Source organism: Anoplopoma fimbria, chromosome 8, assembly GCF_027596085.1.
Source record: "Anoplopoma fimbria isolate UVic2021 breed Golden Eagle Sablefish chromosome 8, Afim_UVic_2022, whole genome shotgun sequence".
In the NCBI taxonomy this organism is placed as follows: Eukaryota; Metazoa; Chordata; class Actinopteri; order Perciformes; family Anoplopomatidae; genus Anoplopoma; species Anoplopoma fimbria.
The window spans coordinates 2520595-2543291 of NC_072456.1; the positions used below are offsets into that span (position 1 = coordinate 2520595).

General features: G+C 39.4%; 1 protein-coding gene across 3 annotated transcripts in view; it reads right to left on the bottom strand.

The window, feature by feature from the left end:
- LOC129094096 (cadherin-12-like) overlaps positions 1–22697 on the bottom strand; it is a 131483-nt gene that overhangs the window by 34443 nt on the left and 74343 nt on the right. For 2 of the 3 annotated variants that reach the window (XM_054602122.1, XM_054602121.1), the window contains exons 2-4: positions 8012–8718; positions 5260–5384; positions 3251–3420 (exon numbers count right to left, since the gene is read on the bottom strand). In XM_054602122.1, the coding sequence (XP_054458097.1) occupies positions 3251–3420; positions 5260–5384; positions 8012–8389 (673 nt within the window). In that variant the 5' untranslated portion in view covers positions 8390–8718. Of the gene's footprint in view, positions 1–3250; positions 3421–5259; positions 5385–8011; positions 8719–19040; positions 19265–22697 lie in introns of those variants that run through there. The other variant, XM_054602120.1, reaches the window with a different exon arrangement.

Here is a 22697-nt window from a genome sequence, read left to right on the forward strand (position 1 = left end):
CTGTCAAAATGTAAAAATATTCTCTCTGCTGCTGTCAGTTGCCATTTCAGCATGATCAGATGCGACCCTCCTCCACCCCAGTCACCTCCAGTCGGCATCAGTCATGTTCCTCTTTCCTACACAGTTAAAATGCCAGTATGTAAAAAGGACATGTCAATCAAATAAAAAATGAACTGTTAACGATGAATATAAAAATAAAGTATCTAAATATAATAATCATCAGAAAAGTCAATATACCTTAATCAGCGGCTAGAGGAAAGAATTCACTAAAACATGAGGTGGTGAGTTTACCTTTTTGCTTTTCATAAGGGTTAATGTATTTATGTAGATGCATTATGTATGTTTGTCCTGCAACTCAATGGATTATAACATTCAAAGGTCATGACAATGTCTTTAGGGGTTATTCTTATATAATGTCCAGTCAAGTTATCAACAAAGTTCTCTATGTGACTACAAAATCAAATGAGAAGGGCCCTGACGAAACATTAGCGTACCTGTTTTTGTCTCAGATCTTCAAACTTTACGTCAATACATTTTTTTTATTTTTTTTTTTTTCACTCTGATCTTGTTTGAAACACGAATTTGGAAGCTTTGTTATTTCCCCAAAAAGTTTATTTTGGTGAAATCTCATTATAGTTTTGTTTTATGTTTGTTTGTACACTATAAGTCTGTTAACTTTATCCACCAACTTTGAAACAAGTCACTCAAATATTAACATCATGGTGACATTTCATTAACTCACTTCTACCTCCCTCTCTCCTCCAATGACATCATCAAGGTTATTTTTTCAGAGCCACATAGATCTCCACATGTAAAGTAAAGTGAGCCTCGTGTGTAACCTTGGTGGGTTTCCCCTTTGTAGAAACAGCATAGAACTGTATCACTACAATAACAATTCATATGTTTAAAAAAGAGTATTATTTTCTAAAAAGCATGTGTGCAGAATGACACTCATAAGCAAAGGTTATCAAAATCTGTCTGAGAAGTTGAAGCTCCACAGGAAACGGTGCTCCTGGAGCTTTGAGAAGAGAAACATGGCTGCATCTATTCTTAGCAGTCCATTCCTCATAGATAGGATTATGCTTTTATCATATGGATACTTGCTGTTTGCTACCATAGCTAATCCGCTATACAGTTTGTTGCTGTCTTTCTCTGCAACAGAAACATACTGGGCTCACACTTGTTCTCTTAGAGCACTTTGGGCCTCAGCTGAAGCATTAACAGCTTAAAGCCTAAAGACCTTGACTGTTAAATTACCTCTCAGTAATGGCATTTAGCTGACAGATGGGCCACTAAGTGTGGCTTAGTGTGTGTCTGTGTGTGCGGGTGTGTGCACAGTAGATACAACTTAATAAATCCAAGTTGAACCAAGATCTGAGGTGAACCAAAAACCTAATAAAATGCTCTGTCTGATCAGGCAGGTCCCAGTGACGTGTGTGTGTGTGTGGACACACATGAGGACACACTAGTGCAGCGGATCACAAAGTCGCATTGAGAAGACGCGTGTAACCACAGCCAGTGTAGCAGTCAGTTTGTTCATGAAAAGTGACAGAGCTACTAATCCGGAAAGGTGAGGGGGAGACGGGTTCTGAATAGTGTTATGGCTATGACCGTTTGGAGTAAATGGCCTGAGTTGTGAGAAGAATCAGAAAGAGAGCTAGTGAGAGGTTCAAACCGTGGCTCCTGTGAAGGTCTTGAGAGAGCTCTTTGCTTTTACCCATCATGAGATGTTTCTTGTGTGACACCTTGGTAATGAGACACCTTTTTATAGGCCATCAGTTGGGACTGAACCAGCTGATATTAATTTGCACTGACAAGGTGCAGGATTGCTTTCTAATTAAAGGATTGCTTTCTAATTACTGATAGATTTCAGCTGGTGTCTTGGCTTTCAATGCCTTTTTGCACCTCCCTTTCTTCATGTGTTCAATACTTTTTCCCTGTGTCATTCCATTTTATTACACATAACTTAATTTCTGAACTTATTTGTTTGGTTTTCTTTGTATGTATGGATTATTTGGGTTGTTACCGACATCAGGTGAACATTTCATGTCAATAGCAGCTTTAGAAATATGTTTACTGAGAAAAATGGTGACGTGTTCAATACTTATTTTACCCGCTGTAAAGGTTAACAAGGGTTAAAATGCTTCCAATTAGTTTCTAGTTTATTGTCTATTTACTGTCTACAATCACACCAGTCAATGACCAAAGGATTATAACAGTGAAGTGAGCCCCAGTCAAACGGTATGTGACCTCTGACCTCCCTTTGGACTACTTGTAATAGACCTAATGGCATCCAAGAAAATCAAACGAGCATTGTGCACTTTGGATGCTTGATGCTTCTCGTATTTTCACTTCTGATGATGATTTCAAATATCCAGAACCAAGAAGAGTTCTTCACTCTCACTGTGAAAGGCCTCATCCAATAGTAACCCCTCTTTCTGGCCCCTCCCTGTTCTACTTTCTGGAAGTGGACTTAGGTCACTCAATGAATTAAGACGGTCAGGAAAAGTGTTTTTATTCCTCCTTAGGCATGAACAAAAAAACCCCGGAAGAAATGTGTATTTAACAAACAAATTAATTATAATATATTAAATGAGAACTATAGGAAAATATTTATTTTAATGCTTTTAAACTAGTGTATTCACATATACAATCATAATGGTGATGGCCACAGCAGCTGCTACACACTGAAGCACTGAGACATGGTGGTAAGTCTTTTCATCTGTTTCATTTACTTAAAACACACATACAAACTGATGTTTGGACACAAAGATTTGGGTTTTTTATACCGTAAAATTGCAAGCGGCAGTATTTTCTAGTTTGATTTTTATCTTAACGAGGTAGCACTATATGGACATGTTTTGTGGTTATAAAAGTAGGTGGAAATGGTTATGGCTATGACCGTTTGTGAGTAAATGGCCTGATCAGCCACCATACTGTATATGTTTCCCCCATACCTCAGTTCAAAAGATCTATTTGTGCTACTCACCTCTCTTCTGTTAGTGTCTCACTTAAATTTCTGTTATGGGTCTAGCATTATTGCCAGAAATATTTTTTGTTACCTAATTTTGCCTCTCTAAAAACGAATTCCCCCTCTCTGATCCACTCAATCCCTGACTTAATATTCATTTAAATATTATTGTGTACTTTTGTATTTTGATTCTCTGGCGACATTGTTTTCTTGAAACTTTCATGCCAATAAATGAAATAAATAGAAAAATGCCCTCTTAATTCAACCTAGCAGTCCTACCTGTTGGAGACATCTCGGGGACACTGGCGCTGTAGGGACCATCAGGAAAACATGGCTCGTTGTCGTTGATGTCCTGCACCTTGACGATGAACTCAGACTGTGGCTCCAGAGGGAGGCCTGTGTAGATATCAACAGCCTGGGCCTTCAGCGTGTAGTAGGACTTCACCTCCCTGTAAAATAGCACATGTTACATTAATGCACTAGCTTTAATATGTCTATGTGGATTATGTAGGGAGGCTCTGAGATAGAGTGTTTGTGTGGTTTTGATCTCACCTTGGGCTTATGCCAACAATGTGGGTTTTACAGATATTCTTATTATTTTGGATGAATAAGCAATTAATACCCAGACAGAAAAAAAACAACAAACAGATATCAGATATGGCTAATTGAAATAACAAAAGTCTCTCGCTTAGTCCACTGAAAAACTACCAATACAGACATACTACCCTCACATGAACACATACCACACACAAGTATGTATGGGATTTGGCTTTAAGGTTACTGAGGGCCTGATCAGCCTGATCTCACAGAAATACATCAACCACAGGACTTTCAACCAGGGGACCGTCGTTCAAGAGCAGTGTTCTTGTCGCAAAGTGTTGTTTTTATTTAAGTGACGTTTGTTGGGTGTTTACTTAGTAAACATACTTATTTTAAGACCTGCAATGTTTTTCCTAAGCGTAATGTAAACTGTTTAATTTCTCATATTTCTGTGAGATCACGTTGCTGGGGTCAATTAAGTTATTACATTCAAATTTTACTGTCATGGCATTTGGCATTTCCACAAAATTATTGGGGACCAAATCTGGACGTTTGGTTAGAGAAAGAGCCTTGGCACCATTGAAAATTGTGATGGGACTGCCCAAAGGTATAAGAGATGAACAGCCTTAGTTTGGTACCATGCTCTGAGCATTAAGGAAGTGTGACAATACTAAAAGAGATTTTTTGACTCGCTCCTCTTTTGTCAATATGGAATTGCAAACACCTGCCTTCACCTGTTTCCCATTAGCTCATTGTTTTAGCCTTTTAGCTTGTTTATCTGTGAATTATTCAGCATCTGTCCAAAGTATTAACACTACATTCTATCTCATGTTAGCTGTATTATCGCAGCTGGCAAATTACTTCAATTTGCAAGATTGGCAAGGTTAACCATACATGGTACACATGGTCGTTATTTAAATCTAGCTTGTATTACCTTTTGATAAAAAGACATAACGTGAGCAAAGATGAGCAGCTACTATAATGTGTTCTTTAGCATATTTAACACAGAAACATTCAGAAAAAAATGCATAACATTGATGATGCTTTAATGATGGTCTCCTCTATCACTACGTTGATTTTAGATGTGATTTAAACTTGCCTCAGTGGTGTCTTATCATGTTCAGATAGAAAATAAAAGGCAAGTGGCTGTTATGTGAGCGCTGCCTCTTGTCAGTATGATTCCAGAAAACCAAGTTTGCGTAACGGATCGAGGACTTTGATTTGCCTGCAGGGCACACTACACTACTTTACATTATACTTTCAGAAAGTAGACTTTGGAAAGTTGTGTCAGCGACAATTGCAAGGCAAACTGTACAAGTATGCCCTTACATGATAACATAACATTACATACAAGGAAAGTATGCACTTTGCTGGATGACAATGCAGTGTGTTGAAGCAAAAGTTGAGCCAGTAAAGAAACACTTGAGAGGGTTTGTTCTTCCTTGCTCTTCATTGTTGTTAGCAGCTGTTAACACTTTGAGCAACACTAATTTGTTTAATGCTCTACTTGTTGAAGCAGAACATTTCTATTAAACCCATTCCAAGACTGAGAGCCTTATGTGCTATTATGCATATCCTTTAATCAATGTTTACAATGTGACACATTGTTGTTATGAATGCCTTCTCTGTAATGTAAATCAATTTGTTTATTAGATGCCAGTAATTTATCTACTAGAACATCTGCATTGCACTTATGACATGATTATTGTATTGTTATTAATATTGAGTACTAAGTATTAAGTACTGACCTGTCAAGCCCCACCAGTGCATGAATATCTCCAGTAAATTGATCTATGGCAAAGATGGACCCAGCTCCTTCTCCTGACAGAGTGTACTTGACTGCATTGTCTCCATTGTCCATGTCCGTGTGGAGCTGCAGAGGGGAAAAAAAACCCAGAGAGGCACAATACATTAAATATTGCTCGTGAATGCGCCAACTACAGCTGCACTGTCAGACACAAGGAAACATGATTTATCGCCTAATTCAAGGTCCATGGTAATATTTGTAAAATGTGTAAAACAAAACATGTGTTGTAATTAAAAAGCTTTACCCAGTTAAAGCTACTATGAGGAACTTTATTTTTTGGGTTATTTTGTTGATCCCTCCTGACAAAAAGCCGTAGTGTTTCTGAGCACCAGAGTCCCTTTAGAAAACCTCTCATTTTACTGCAGCAGTCAGCCCTGCTCAGTCCTGGGTCGGGGTCTCACATGCCTCCACTCCCCCCAGTGGGCTCAGCAATACAGCCCTGGGTGTCAGACGTGGTGTCAGGGTTGACTCCCAGCAGGGACTGGAGGAGCAGAGAGGAGGAGCTCTGCTCCTGGAGGAGGAGGAGATGCTGCTGCCGGGAGCTGAGCTCTCCTCCTCTCTCCAAAGTTCAGACTGCAGGTCAAAGGCTGTAGTGAAGCCGGATCTGGGTCTGTTCAAGCTGGACTGGTCTCTGCTGGATCTGGGTCCACAGTGGACTGGTCTCTGCTGGATCTGGGTCTGTCCATGGTGGACTGGTCTCTGCTGGAGGCCCTGCTGGAGTCTGAGCTGAAGGAGTTTCTGGTGAACCAGCAAGATTTCATCTGATTTTACCAGAATCCGACCCGGTGACACCAATAAATAATAATAATAATAATAATATAGCCAGTATTCTCTCAATGTTCTCTTTAACTACTAAAGGTTATACTAAGTCATCAGTTTTAAACTGAGACTTTTTCATAACCAGTTAAAAGTGTCTCACAGTAACTTTAAAATGTATTATGGTCATATCCAGCATTTTTATATGAAGTAAAGTTTCTCAAAACATCACAGAGGCAGAACATGAATATGACAGAAACAGTCCAAATGTAGCAGATCAGCACACACACACAAGTCTTTCAAAATGACAACCACTTTTCACCATGATTGACACACACACACACACACACACACACACACAACACACACACACACACACACACACACACACACACACACACACACACACACACACGCACACACGCACACACACACACACACACACACACACACACACACACACACACACACACACACACACACACACACACACACACACACACACCTTTTCTCAGGAGTTGGTGAAGACCAAAGCAGAGCTAAGAGGAGAGTGAATATTGACTTACATTCATCAGGCAGACACAAACATGACTGCAAAGGAAAATACATAGTAATGTTATGTTTCTGCTGGCTGTTATTATAATGGACTGTGTTTTACCGTGTTAGTGTTGAATGGAATGCCCAATGCATTTTAAAATTATAACCGAAAAATTATGATCAATTTCACACAGCAGCTCTCATGCTCATCTCTCAAACCAGCATCATCCGTACACCAACTACATCACTTATCTCACTCTTTTATCACAACTATTCAACTATTTCTCTAGAGTCCTCAGTAAGCCATGTTTCTGATAAGGCAATTACTGAAAATCATGATTGAGTCAAAATAAATAATAAATGAATTTGTCATAGTTGCTAAAAAGACTTCTTATATTCAGATGAAAAGTAGAGAATATTTTAGGAGGCAAAGAAACACATAAGTCATTAAATTGGGTTTCATCTTAAAAGCTACAGAGGTTAGAGGCATCAAGTGATGAAAAAAATTCTTTGTTGATGGGGGTTTGGGTAAGTGGATGGACAATAAGTTTGCCGTATCTCAAATATGCAATGTCACCTATGTCTCGAGCTGCCTTTATTGCTGGAAGTAGTTATTTTCTTCTTTGGCGGATGGATTCAGGGAAGTCCTCATTGATGAAGATACCTGAGCCGTTTACATTTTTAGCTTTGTTTAGAACAGAAAGTTTGTCCTTCACCAGTAGAAATCTGACCACAATGGGTCGGGGCTTTTGTGAAGATGCCATATGCTTATCAAAAATAAATAAACAAAGACAAACAAACAAAGAAAAACCAAAATGGTGGAAGCCAACCATCTGTTAGGTTTCTACAATTGAACCTATTTTATTTTGCTGCAAAGAAATAAATAATTCAAGCTACATGATCAATCATCAAAATTTGGTTTAATGCTGCGTTATGTTTTGTCTATTATTTGTGTTTCTGCACATATCAATGCAGTTTGTAAGAGAAAGTTGGTTTGTCTTCCTTCTTTGTTCTCTACTGATGCCTAAACATCTGTAGCTGCAACTGGACAAATTAGTGTCCCTCATCTTAGCACTGAACAACAATGCCATAATATATCTTTATATTAATATATCATTAAAAGCTTTGATTTAAATTTTTAATGTTGTTTTTGACTTTTTGCTGGGTTTTTTTTAAAGTCTGTTATTTGTGCTTTATGTGTGAAACTTTTATACTGCCATTATGGCCAGGTCTCCTTGGGGAAGAAAATCTCAGTGGACTATCCTAGATAAATAAAGGTTAAATAAATCTAAATAAATAAATAGGCCCCTCAGTCTTAAAGTTGCACCAAAATGGAAGCTGGTAAAAAAAACTTACCAATTGAAAACATAAAAGGTCAGATGGAAACAATGTTTGCTTACCTTTCCAACATACTGTGGTTCCGATCCCATGTACTCCTCCAGGACAAAGAACTGGTTCCACACCCATCCTCTTTTAATGCGCTGGACCCTCGACCTCCCATGTCTTCTTAGACTCGTCCTGCTCACCAATGATGTCACTTCCTCAAAAGATGCTCTCACAGTTTTGTCTCCATTCCCTCCCCTGGCTGACATCACCCCAGCCTTAGTTCTACTCTGGAGGAGAGCCTGCAGGGGGATTTGGGAGCTGTAGTCCAACAGGAAACAGGAGCCCACCAGAAACAGAGTGGCATATTCCCTTATTATCATCAGGGAGTATTGCTGTTGAACAAGTAAGTGGAAAGTTAAACAGCTCTTTTTTTCCAGGTTGGGAATGGACATGCATCCAAAAGCGTATTTTCCATTAAGGTAAGCATCGTACACAGTCTTTAAATTCGCAGATGATCCAAGATGATGTGAGGAATCTGTTAATGCACTATCCTTGCTGAAGTGTGAGAGTTACTGGAGATCATTATGGTGGATAAAGGAGACAGTGGACACTTTGGTTTGATGTTCCATCAGATAGTTTTTGTTTAGAGTGGAAGTTCTTGGTCTGTTTTGTCTACAGTTATGTCCAGAGGATCGGTGGAGAGATTCAGAGTTTGACCCTGGAGGAACCAGGATGAGCAGCTTGTCTTCTCTTCACTTCAGTAAATACCCATCTTAAACACCTGGAGGAAAAGGTGAAAATAACAATGTTGAGAGTTTGCATGGAGTTTGTTAAGCTGCCATATGGTACCAACTGTTATCAGGTAATCAAAGTTTCATATTTAGCTGTGCTATCGCCACGACAAGTGATCAATTTATCACATTCTTATCACAGGAAACAACATTTTATCTTTATGAACTGTAATCTGACAACAGTGTAGTTTTCTTTTGATATTTGGAGTACAGAATCAGGGCCACCTTCCTGTATGTGGCTGGACATCCACACGACCCATTATCCTAGTTTTAATAATAGTCAAGATATGAACGTTAACCTGACATTAATTAATCTGTGAGGTCAAAATAAATATTTATAAATGTATGTGTGTTTAACAGCAGAATAGCTCTGCATTAAAGAAAGAAAACCTTCTTGTTTTCTATAATATGTTGTAGAGTGTGAGGTGTGGCATTGAATGATTATCTCCCTGTGGCCTGCATGGCTCTTGTCATGAAAACATTTGCACACATCAAATGTCATGCTGGACCTTACAGTTTGCCTACAAAGCAAGTAGGGGAGTGGAGAAGGTTTCAACTAATCTACTTCTCTGCTTTTAACTGTATTCATCCACATGCTTTAACAAACAGGTTCTTATCAGATTTTAGTACAGTATGTTTACCCATTAACTTTTTAACAAACAGGTCTCAGAGGGTCCAAGTTCATTTTAAACCATGTCAAATAACCCTCTCATCTTCTGCTAAAGGCTGTGTGATTTCACCACTTTTATTTATTTTATGTCCAAATAAGTGCCAGAGCAGTCGTGTATCAAGATTTGTCTTTCAATCTGCCGATGACTCTGTGATGGTGTCAGCTGCAGGGTGTGGAGCCAGACCGTGCCCAGTCATTAATGAATTTGTTAACTGGTGTGACCAATCTTTCCCTTATATAAATGCGTCTGTCGCTTTTCACAGACATGTTCATTGATTTTTTTGCACTGTGTGTGATTAGTGGTGAACCAGTGGTAGCACTGCAGCAATATAAGTATTTGGATACTGTCATCAAAGAGAAGCTTCAATTTGATGCAAACACTGATGTTATATGTAAAAATGTAAAATCAATGATTGTTCTTTTAAGGAAGTTGCAAAGTTTTTAAGTTGGTCATTTACTGAGTCTGTCCTTTGCTTTTCTTTGCTGTGCTGGTTTGCTAGTCTTAAAGCCTTTACCCACCAGGGGAGTTTTTTTCAGGCAATTACTTTGCATCTCAATATATTTCTTCAAAACTGTTGTTTTTGTCATGAATATTTACAGACAGGCCGTACTTACAATATGACATGATGAAAAAGCTACTTAATTCTTCAATGTTGATTTTTTTTAATAATTAATAATAATAATAATTTTAGCTTTCACACCCCAAATAAAGGCATCAACCAACCAGGTCGGGTAGAACTATATTCATGAGGATTATGAAATAACAACACGGAGGCACTGTGGTCAAAACTAATATGGCAAACATTATTACTCCTTTCAACCTTGACAAACCTTGACAGCACATCCACATTCCTTCCGTTACCTTTTACAATACAGGTTCTCTTTTTTTCCATCTGCTATTCTTTGTTGAAAAACAACCACCAGGCTTCATAACCAATACCTATCTATCACACTTTTTTCTTAAAGTGGCCCTATTATGCTTTTCCACTTTTTCCCTCTTCTTTAGTGTATTATATATATTTTTGTACATGTAAAAGGTCCGTAGAGTGTAAAACCAGAAGTCTACGCCTAAAAGGAGTTACCCTCCCCCTCAGAATCACTGCTCCTGAGCTGCCTGAAATGGCTCCATTGAATTCTCTCCTTCACTTCGGAAGTGACGTAAAACTCCTTCCGGCTAGTTGGCCTGCCCTCAAACAACAAAAGAGAGAGACGGAGCTGAAGCTCCGGAGGCAGAGTTTTTTTTTGAGTCCGTCATGTCGAAAAGACGCTGTGCTCTGCTCTGCGAGGGGAAATGTCCTTTGTTTGGACTTCCGAAGGCAGATGAAATGAAGAAAAAGTGGTAGTTAACACTTTGCCAGAGCAGAACAACGTAAACTTAATGACGTGTTCGCTGCATTTCGCAGAGGACAGCTTCAACAGTGTTTTGAACCGCTCTGGAAGACGGGGCTGAATTCTTTTTTGACCCATGCGAAACGTTGACAAATCACAACAGAGCGGGCTAGCTGACCAATCATATCAGAGGCTCTAATTAGAAAAGGTTTAAGCATAGAGGTTGAGCCCTGAGGAATTAGTCTGACAGCTGATACATGGAACTCAGAATGATCTGTAACTGATTAAGATTCCCTTGTATTGTATTGCATTAGCCCTGCGATAGTCTGGTGATTGGTCCAGCATGTACCCTGCCCAATGTCAGCTGGGATCATCTCCTGTAACATTAATTAAGTGTGTGAGCCTGTGAATCAAGCAGAGCAGCTCCACCGGTAATGAATTTGCTACAGTATTAGCAGTTCCTCTTTGGATTATATCCACAGATGTACAGACATTTTCACTGTTTCAGAAGTTATTATCAAAATAAACTATGCACTATCCTTTGAACACAGAGGTTTATTTTGAAAAGACACTATGCATGTAACAAGTGGAAACTGATAGTTCTCACAGGTCTTAAACTGACGAGAGAGGGGAACAGAGAAACAAACTGAAGGCTGCCATGTTTTTTTTTATCACTTTTATAATCGTATTATACCAGAGTTGCCTTGACCATATCATATCTTTATCGTTATCTGATCACCTCTTTAAGGCAGAGGATAAACATTCAAACCAGCCAGTGTTGAGCCATAACTATTTGATGAGCACCTTTCAATTGTTAAAGATATAAACTGACTCAAATCAAATCAAGTATAGCTCTATATTTCATCACATTGCTCAGCTTCAGAGCACAGAGGACTTGACTGTCTGGATACTAACTAATGAAATTATAATTATTAGTTGTAGAAATCCAAGCTATCATCAAATAGCATTTAATAATTGCAGAACAGAGCATCAGTAGTTTTAAATAATATCCGCCAATACTGTTCATGTAACATCAATGATTTTAAGTTTCATATAGTGTCATGCTCGATGATGGATGCACTGCCACTGCAGACTACATGAATGGTAGAATTAGGGGGAACAAGTGATCAGGGACAAGATCACCCTCAAACACCTCCATATCTGCGTCAGGAAGAAAAAATGTCATGGTCTTCCTCTTGGTAGTTGCCGTGATTCATCATAAAGGTACGTTGATCAGCATTGCTAGTTTTGTCCATTTATGGTTGACTGTAGCTATGTAGAGGGCGGTATAAGAGGCTGGTCCACCTGTGGACAATGCCAAGTTAAATTGGGATTTATACATGGCCGTTTCCATCCTACAATATAATTTGCCACCCCAACATTGTGGGTGATTGGCTTGCAAACTTGGTTGTACCTATATGGTTAATGCCATACAGCTTTGCATTTAAGGGAAGGAAACTCCACTCTCTGCAACAACACACACACGCATATGCACCGCAGCAGGACAGAGGAAGGCAGCCAAGGTTTCCTCACCAGGTCATCAAATACCAGCGCATTTGTCTTTGTCGTGGTTGGGGTGGATGGATGAGTCAAACTAACACAATACTGATCACATTAGAATATGATTAAAGGGATTTCTTTGGAATGATAGCATGACACTTAGTGAATCTTATTAATTGTTTCTTACAATCATTATAACAGAAGTAATGTAATACACATTGTTGCTTTGTATTGATGGTTGTTACTTATCCTCCTAAATGAAATAGAATCTGTAAATAATGCCCTGTTGGTGTTCCACAACATCTCGCAGTTTGTTACGAGAACCTGTTCATCTAAACTCATCCAGGCTAATTGTCTTCTTATATCTGCATATGGTAAAGTGTATGGTCTACTATATAATTCAGATGTAATTTTGAGTTCATTTAGAAGAGGAGAGAACCCATGGTTTGCATTTTTGTTTGGTGGTTTGCTTCAAGCATTTGACTTGAGAAAAAGGTCCTCTTTATCTGTTTTGTTAATGTAAGTCTATAGCTTATAAAGGTAAAATAGGAGACTGACCATCAACAGTTAGGTGTATTCATGTAGCCTATTAATTTATGCATTAGCCTATTATTAGTAAAATATTAATGCATACCTAATTGGCAACTAAAATCCCTAGTTGCCACCTCTAGATATACCTTTGTCAGTTAAAAAATCCTATAACCAACGTCATTCAAGCGTACACAAGCTTTATAAATTAGAATGTTTATATATATATGAATAAATAGGCAAACATTTAGTATGGAACCTACTCACTGTTTTCTAAATGAGAGCCCAGGGCTGAAGGGGGCGACTCTGCTAGAAAAACTGCTGTTGCTTAAATCTATTTATAGTTTTGGTCTTTATTATTCAGATATTCTAAACCAATATCAGTATTGTTGGTATACTTCACAGTTGATGGACAAACAAAATGAAGTTGTCTTGACAAAAGAAAACCAAGATGAATACAGAAAACCAGTTAGAGCTGCCATTAAGGTTAGTGCCCTGTTTGACAGAAATCCACATTCCTCTCTAGGTCACGAAGGAGATTTCTGTGCTTCGCTGTACCTTACATCATCACATGACCAGGCTGTCATGGATCAGTGCTTTCCACACTACAGTTGCCTGTAAAAATGCCTCTTGGGCGAGACTTTTCTGTGTGTGTGTGTGTGTGTGTGTGTGTGTGTGTGTGTGTGTGTGTGTGTGTGTGTGTGTACTCTCCAGAGAGCCTTTAGCCCAGTCAGGCACAAAACCTAACAGAGTATTAAAATTTTTGAAAGGAAAACGCAAGTTGAGCAGAACATCAGTGTGCATAACCTACTTGCAGATCTCTATCTCCATGCCCTAGAACTTTCAAGCACGGTGTTCTACTGGCTACACCACCAAATATGTTGTATCACTCAAAATATCAAGTGCCTCTTATATTGATGTCTTTATATGCTACATAGCATCTTAACAGGTAACCCTCTAAAGAAACATCAATAGTCTGTTGGTGAGTTTAAATCTGATGTGTTTTGGTTGTTTTGACTGAGGCCTCCTTGTCATTGGCTGGCTCCACTAGCCCCACCCCCCTGTGGACATACGGGTCCCAATCCGACAGTGTTATGTGTGCCCATTGCCTCTTACATTACCCACGTTGAAGTGGTATATTCCATGACGTGTTTAGCACTGAGGGCTGATGAATCTGCTACAATGTTGCCAAATAATCATTCTAAGACTTTCAAACTTTGGACATTCTACACACTCATCCATAGTGATGGAACCAGAACTGAGTCTGCACATGTACAGTTGACTTTCGGACAAACTATCTAAGTAGTAAGAGGTTTATGTTATGGTGTCAGTTCCAAGGTAGACGCAAAGCAGAACACATGGGGCAGGCAGATGGAATTTAACAAAAGGCAAGTTTTTAACAACGAAAGCAAAACCGACAAGAAAGAAAAACTGAGGGAGCAGGTATACAACAGAGATGTTCATTACATCACATAGTATTCATGTACACCATGTCTGAAGGCTTTTCCATTTCAATGTCCACTCTATAGCCATTATCATAAGAGTGATCATCCAATCACAAATCTGTAAAATAAGGTGTCATACCAAGCAACAGGGTCAGCCACCCTTTTCACTAAGGGAAAAGGTTCTGTCCCTTTATCGCTCAGAGTTGCTCTAAGAAGTTTACTAAATATTTTGAATGAATAATGTAAAAGATCTGGAGGTCTTTTACCTTAATATGTTATTAATATGCAATACGTTTTCTTATAATTGTTTGTAGTGCAGCTTTCACTGAGTGTGACTCATGAGTCAATCATTTTTATACAGTGCTCATGCTGTTCATGTTTAGAGTCTATTCAGCTGTCCATACTACCTAGTGAATCATGGGAGGATTCATTTATATGATCAGTGCAGATGTCTTCACATGCTCCATAATGATCAAATCAAGTTCATTTATAAAACACATTGAGAAACAACCAGAATTGTCCAAAGTGCTGTACAATGAAATAACGTACTTAAATGATGATGTTAAAAACAAAGATACTGTCCCACACACAACTAAGTTCAGAGGAAACCAACCAGTTCGCAAAACTTCAAGCATGTCTTAAGGACATAAAAACCTGGATAGTCATTCTGCCTCTCATGGTCTGGTATTTAGGGAAATGGAAACTACAGTTTTATGAGTAATCAGTAGTAGTTTGAGTAGTAGTTCAAATGTACCTCAAATGAACCCCAAACTAACCCTAAATGAAACCCATTGATACAGCTGTCTCAAAATTGTTAATATATGCCACGTCTTCGGGCAGTAGCAGCCACACAGTCAAAATTTCTTGGGAATTTTCCTAGTATTATTCTGCTATTATTATTTCTACACTGCTGTCAATACGCTCATCTTTATCATATGGACTGACTATGTTGTAACTCTATTATGTTGTTCATTCTGTACACATGACATATATTACACTACTGTCCATCCTGTAAGATCTCTGTTGCTGCTCCATAGGTTTCTTCCTTTTTTTCTCAGTTTTTTTTCTCAGTTTCTCATTAGTAGAGGCTACATTTTTTTCTCAGTTAAATGGGGAGTTTTTCCTGTACGGATGTTAGGGTCCTGGGACAGAGGATGTTGTATGTTGTACGGATTTGAAAGCCCTCTGGGACAAATTTGTGATATGTAATTTTGGATTATACAAAAATATATCGAATTTAATTTATTACAGAAAGTAAAAAGATAAACATAAAAGTTTAAGGTCAGTCAAAGTGATGCCAACTTTTATGTGGATCTCTGATAAGTGCCGATGTTGTCACAAGCTGTGTCCCAATCCAGCAGCTGCAGCCTTAAGAGGACCCAGCCTTCGCGGTCTACATCGGCTGGGTCCTTTGAATACCGCGAAGGCTCAACCGAGCGGTCCCCGAAATGAGACGGTCTGGTCCACAAATGATTTCTTGTTTGCATCACCAGCTTTTCGCGCCCCCACCCTTTTGCCGTTCCTGTCTCCTAGCAACCAGCTGCGGTTGTCATAAGAGTATAAAAGAGGTAAAGCTAAGTTAAAATATTAAAATGGACGAGCTGCGATAAATGGCTCTCGGTAGCGTCAGCTGGTTAGTTAATAGCGTCACGTAAGTTAACCGATCATTTTAACATAAGTGTGATCTGATCAGGTCCCTTGTTTTTAGTTTTAACACTTGTATCTGTAGATATTCACGTGAGTTAAAACCCAATAATTACATTTAAAAGTGAATTCTCCCGTTGCCGGTCCACTAGTCGCCATGTCATTAAAAAAAAAAAAAAAAAAAAATCACCGGCACGCAATGAATCTTGGGATATGTTGGGCCGTGAAGGATCCATCAGTTGTATCCTCCAAATCTGGGAAAAGTAGGCTGCATTTGTCGGCCGCTGTGACGTTATCGGTCTACAAATACATCCTCCGAAGGATGCAGCCGCTGGATTGGGACACAGCTACAGTTCTGCCCCATACTCCCCTGTCACTCTGCCTCACACTCACCTAATCAGCTCGCTCGGCTCACCTGTCAGTCACTCCCTGCTCATTGGCTCAACCACACTCACCTGCCCACACAGCTGCATCTGCTCTGTAATTACTCACTCTGTATTTAAGCTCCTGTCTCACACACACTCACTGCCAGATCGTTCTCCGCATTCATGCCAGACTTTCCAGCGTTTTCCCTCCGACTGATTTCCCGTTGCCGACCCTGCCTGTTTGGACTTCTCCGCCTTGCCCCTGCCACGGTGGACGACTCAACCTTCCATCCCCGACCACGAGATTCCTGCCTTGCCTCTGCCCCGGTAAATCGCCATAGCCTTCTGTCCACGACCACGAGTTTAGCCTCCGCTTCCTCTGGTTTCTGTCTGCCTGCTCCCCTGACGGCTTGGCGTTCCACTGGTTGGGTTTCTCCACGTGAGTCGATCCAAGCCTGGTTTCCTGTTGTGTGTACTGCCTGGAATAAAGCTTCTTCCTACTACTCTGTGTGTCTGTCTTACTGCTTTTGGGTCCTTACCACACCCGTTACAGATGTAGTCCTCTAAAGAAATGAATTCCCCAAATACAGCTGTACAACTTCTGTTAAAAAAGATTTACACTGAAACAGAGGCAGACCATTGAATTAGAAAAATACAATGACCCAAATCCCACCAACTCTCCCTGCTAGTCTTGGTTGTCTTTTCCAGTTTATCTCACACCTCTGTCCCATTGACTATGGAAACTTTCATGAATAGTTACACACACATGGCTTTCTCTATCTGGGTTGTCCTCAGTAACTGCATCCAACCAAAACTGCCCACAGTGACATTCATTACAGCAGAATGATTCTGTTTCTGTCCACATCAGAGGGCAAGTCAGCAATTTGCTCTCTGCAAATAACATTCTGGAGGTTCCCTGCCAGCCATATATTCCCCTCTGCAGCTGCAGCCTCGCTATCTGAGTCAGCAAAAACATGTAACATCCATGACATCCTCTTCACTCATATTTTGGGATGCCATTTTCCTTGTTGGACACGTAACAAAAGCAACGAGAACAAGAAGGTTTTTGAGCAGCATTGCTCCACACAGCTATCAAAGCTGTAGAAGCTCGCTGAAGTTCTTCCTCATCCCAAGTACGTCACTGGATGAAGGAAGAACAACAGATTTTGCTGCTGCGCTCCAGAGAACTTTGCAGACATGCAGTAGAGTTGTGATGTGCCATTAAACAGTTGTGACGATGGCATGGTTTAGAGAATGTTTAAAAAAAATAACCAAAGTATGAGAAAAACACTGTAAAGGAGCATGTTAATGTTGCTCTATATATTACACAAAAGTGTACCACCTGAACAGTCATCCAGAGGCTGATGAAGAGCTACTGAAGAGCAGCCTGATAGATACATGGTCCTCTCAAGTGTGCTGACGGCGCATGAATGTACGCGAGCAATGCCACTTGGAATAAGCTGCATAGAATTTGTGTGCTGCAATTTGTCAGTCAAAAGGACAGGTGTCACCTGTAATATTTCATGCACCACTTAACACTTACTAGCTAATTAATGATCCTGTCAATCACAGAGCAGTATTCTCTATTTGGAAACATTTCCTTCACTGAGTGTTTGAACCAGGACATTTTGAAGGAAATATCAGAGGAACAGCAGGGTGGCTATAAAAAGTTCATTGTGACTTTTTTGTTGTTAAAATCCAACTGAAATATCATTTTGTTTATCTTACAGTATACTATTCAGTTAAGGAGAGGAGTATATTAGTTCATGTCCAAGATAGGGGACGTTTTTAGTTCGTCTAATCCTAACCTCAGTAACAAAAGACATATCCATTCTGCTGATGTCATTTTTATCATAATTTTTCTCAATGAAAAAATGAAATAGGTTGATTTATAGGTCTGGTTTATAGGATGTCAGGGGATCTATTAGCAGAAAAGGAATCTAATATTAACGGCGTTAGGTTTTTCACTTGAAAGATCTCTATGGATCTATTAGCAGAAAAGGAATCTAATATTAACGGCGTTACCATGGTTTTTCACTTGAAAGATCTCGTAAACGCAGTCAGTTGTTCCCAGAGAGCTCTATGGAGCTGCTGCGGTTCATTTACATCCCTTTTATTTGTGTCATGTTGATTATATTTGTCTTGAAGGTATTTTTCCAGAATATTTACTTTCTAAAAGGGACATTCTTGCAGGTGTATTGAGCATCCAGCAAGAGTTTCATTAGCCAATTGCAAAGTGGTCCATAATAACTTAAATGCAGTTTACATCCATGTCTGTCCAAAATGTCACTTTATCTTGTTGGACATTTTCTAATGTGTTTTCACAGTGACCTTTGACCACCAAAATCTAATAAGTTCATCCTTGAGTTAAGATGTGTCACATATGTCAGATCAAAGTGGAGACAGGCAGTTTGAATTGCACAGTATTTTATGAAGCGTGTACGAACGCAGGACTGACAAGAAACACAAAATGACGGAGCAGGCGGCGGCAAGTAAAAGAAAAAATCTGTTTATAGTATTTATTAATTTATTTACCAATGTATATTGGCCAAATATAGTTTTCATGTCTTCTCCTCCACTCTTCTTTCCTTCTCATTGTTCAGTAACTGTAACGGGTGGTGTGTGGACCCAAGTGCAGTACGACCAGGAGACAGAGTAATGTTCAGGAGCTTTATTCAAAGCGGAACAAACAGCAGGTAGACAGGCAGGAGATAACTCACGGGTTATATTCCACTCTAGAGAGCGCTGATCCGTCAGTGGAGCAGGCAGACAAAAACCAAAAGGAGCAAAGGCAAATACCGTGGTCTGGGACGGAAGGCTGAGTCGGTTACCGGGGCAGAGGCAAAGCGGAGAAGTCCAAACAAGCGGGGTCGGCAACGGGAAATCAGTCCGGGGAATAACGCTGGAAGGTCTGGCATAATGCGGAGAACGATCTGGCAGTGAGTGTGTGTGAGACTGGGGTTTAAATACTGCAGGGTGTAGGTGCAGCAGAGTGAGCAGGTGAGAGTGATGGTGCTGATGAGGTGGGTGTGGCAGACAGGTGCACTGCATGAGGCTGATTAGGTGAGTGAGGGAGAGTGTGGTGAGAGAGCGGGGGCTGGGCTGTGAGCTGAGAGAAATAGTGCAGGAAGAGTGAACAGGTGTGACTGTGACAGTAACAGTACTAAAAATTAATAATCCATATTTTGAGTCTTAAGGTTAAAACAAAGACAAAGGCCAAGGCGTAGACCAAGACACCAGTGCAGAATTCTGTGCCAATGTACTTCCACTGCTGCGAACAGCGACCGGGTAACTCCTGAAATTCCTTCCCTGTGACTGTAATTGTGCCCTCAACCATAACATACAACTGCTCTGAATGGGCACTACGAAGTTAGTGGTAATAAAGTCTAGGCCAGAAAACATGGTAGGTTATGGTAGAACAAACCTATACCGTTGCACATTAATGTGTGCTACTTTTGTAAATATTACATCAAATTGTTCCCATTCTGAATTCAGAAATGACCATGGAAGGGACACGTTATATTTAGTTTAATGGATTTGGAAATATCTCATTAGTAGAGGCTACATTTATTTTGAAGAAAACCAATGACTTATTCATGCACACCATTACATGACTGTTTCCCAAATACAGGCGGCCAAAACGAGCTTTCTTCGCAGGGTATCTGGGCTCAGCCCAATCGTATCAGGTAGTTACGCCGTTACCGTGGCAACGCATTCTTCGCGTCTTTTAATGTGTGTGCCAAGTGTGGCTATGTTTCAAGCATTTCTAGACCTTTAAAAACACCTTCGTTTTCATGGTAACGGTGTTGCGCGACACAACAATTTTTTTATAACTTTTAATCACTAAGACCTTTAGATTGTGCTGACCAAATTTGAAATAAATAATAATAATAATAAACATTTGAAGAACAATAGGTCCTCCGCTCTGACTACGTCAGTGCTCCGGCCCTAATAAACATTTGAAGAACAATAGATCCTGCGCTCTGACTACGTCAGTGCTCGGGCCCTAATAAAACCATTAAAGTTTCAAGAGGGCCTTCGCAGCTTGACGATGTCGGTGCTCGGGCCCTAATAATATTATCAAAATTGAATATGGACATTAAAGCAACAGAACAGAAGGAGAGATAGCATGCAGAGGGAAGGATAGGAGGAGTGAGAGAGAGGGAGCCTGGGGGGGAAACAGGTGCATATCCCAGAATCCAGAAGTCATCAATCTTCCGCTGAGGTGGAACAAGGCAACTGTCCCAGTTGGAGCCACACAGAAACTCTTCACGCTGCCAATATGTTACTCTCATTCATTTCCACGTCTCACCAGCATTTCTTCACAATGGCAAGAGCATTTTGACAGGAAATATATAACCTTGCACAGCAGCCGGATTTAGTCAGGCTTCAAGTAATATGTTTGAGTTCTTAAAAACAATGGCGGCTCCTACAGAGTTTAGCATAGATGCTGCAATAGCATCAGTTCTATCAGAGCTGGAGAGTTGTTCCTCACTGAAAGAAGAGCAAAGAACGACACTGAATGCTTTTCTCCATGGAAAAGATGGTTTGTTCTTCTCCCAACTGTCTGGAGTTTGATTACCAGATTGTTCATCCATCCAGCTGCCATGTTTTTTTCTTCAAGAGGCCTCCCTTTTCCATTTCAGTTTACAAGGAAGGCTTCTCAGATGGTTCTGAGTAACAAACCATCGGGGTGGTCAGGTTGGGAAATACAGATTGTGTAGATTTTTTGGTTGTACTTTTATATATATATATATATATATATATATATATATATATATATATATATATATATATATATATATATATATATTCTTTTACTTTACCTATCCAAATACTTCTACCACCACTCGGGACATGGAACCCGCTGAGACCACATGACAAGGTTAAAACACATTTCTTTAATTTTCTTAAAATTTTGACCATGAATTACTGTGTTTTGAAATAAACATGCTGTCCGTCAAACCAAGAATTACCCTGCTTTTTCCACATGAGCAATTTCTGTAATTTGTACTTTAACTTTCATTGGTGTGTATAATAATAGTGATTTGATGTGTGCTTGGAGGTGTTCTTTAAGATGCAGACCATCACCCTATGTTCCAGTTGTTTTGCCCATTTAACCAGCTGAGCCTTAGAAGATAACCAGTAAAGATTTGACTTTGACACAGGAACAAAATTAAATACATTATGAATGGCCGCATCTGTGTCCCTTGTTGCTGAGGGCAAACACTGCGAAATAGGAAGCAACATCACTGCGGTTCACATCTGCCTGGTCCATTGGGGCATGAAGTCAACAGTGACAAGGATATTTGAATTAAAAGTGTGTAATGTAGTGGCATGTACATGTCCATGTATGTAATGGATGCAGTATCATATTTTCTCCAGTATTTATTTCTTTGTCTCATTGTCTCAAGTTATATTTTCACCTCCTTATATTACTGAGTACAATTTTTAGCACAAATCGTATACCATATGTATGTGATGATGATCTTGGAAATAGAGAAAATCACACTTATGTGGACAAAGCAAGATCCATACAAATAAGCTGTAGAATAACTTGACTAGCCTGCACAGAGCCCTGTAGTTTCAGGTCATTATACACTAATGGAAATATAGTTATGAATATTATATTCCATTTATGCCAATTAATCCCCCTAAATGTTACATTCCGATCCTTTAATCCAATGTAGGAGGTCAGTTTGAGGTAAATCCTTCAGTACTAAAACCCTCTACTTAAGGCCGAGGTGCTATAGGAAATCAGGCAGAGCTACTTGATACATTCTCTCTCCATACAGGGAGAAGGAGGCTATATCTATCTTACAGAGAAATCTGTTATACAGATTTGCCACGTTCCAACACATCACTCCAGTTCTTATATTTAATTTTGCATAAGTAAATCTTTCTTCAGTGTGTAACGGTCAACCCTGTTTGCCACAGGTGGACCTTCATACAGTATCATCAGGCTACTTCTACACAACAAAAAATTCAGAAATATATCATCTTGATTGTGCTTTAAATTGATTGTTTAATCTGTGTAATGTCAGAAAACTGTATAAAATAAAAAATTTTTTTTTTCCAGAGAACAAGGTAAAAGTCTTGAAAGTCATGAAGTTTTGTCTAACAGTAAAAACTCAAAAGTATTCAATTCTGAATTCTATAAAGTATATAAGAACATCAAATCCTCACATTTGAGAAGCTGCCACCAGAGGAGGTTGGCATTAATGCTCAATAAGTGACTTAAACACAACAAGTGAAGCGACCTTTCATTAGGACGTGAGTTGGTTATTTAGACAATCTGAACTTAGTTTTTGGTCATAGACATTATCTACAACAGTATAGTGGGTGCTTGAGAAGATTATCATTTAACAACAGAAACTGGTAGTGAGATTAAGATTCAATTTGATTTATTGTACTGCATTACCAAAATAAATATGTTTTTAATAATATCATTCTTGAAATGTCAGAGAGAATGCAGTCTGACTTTATGT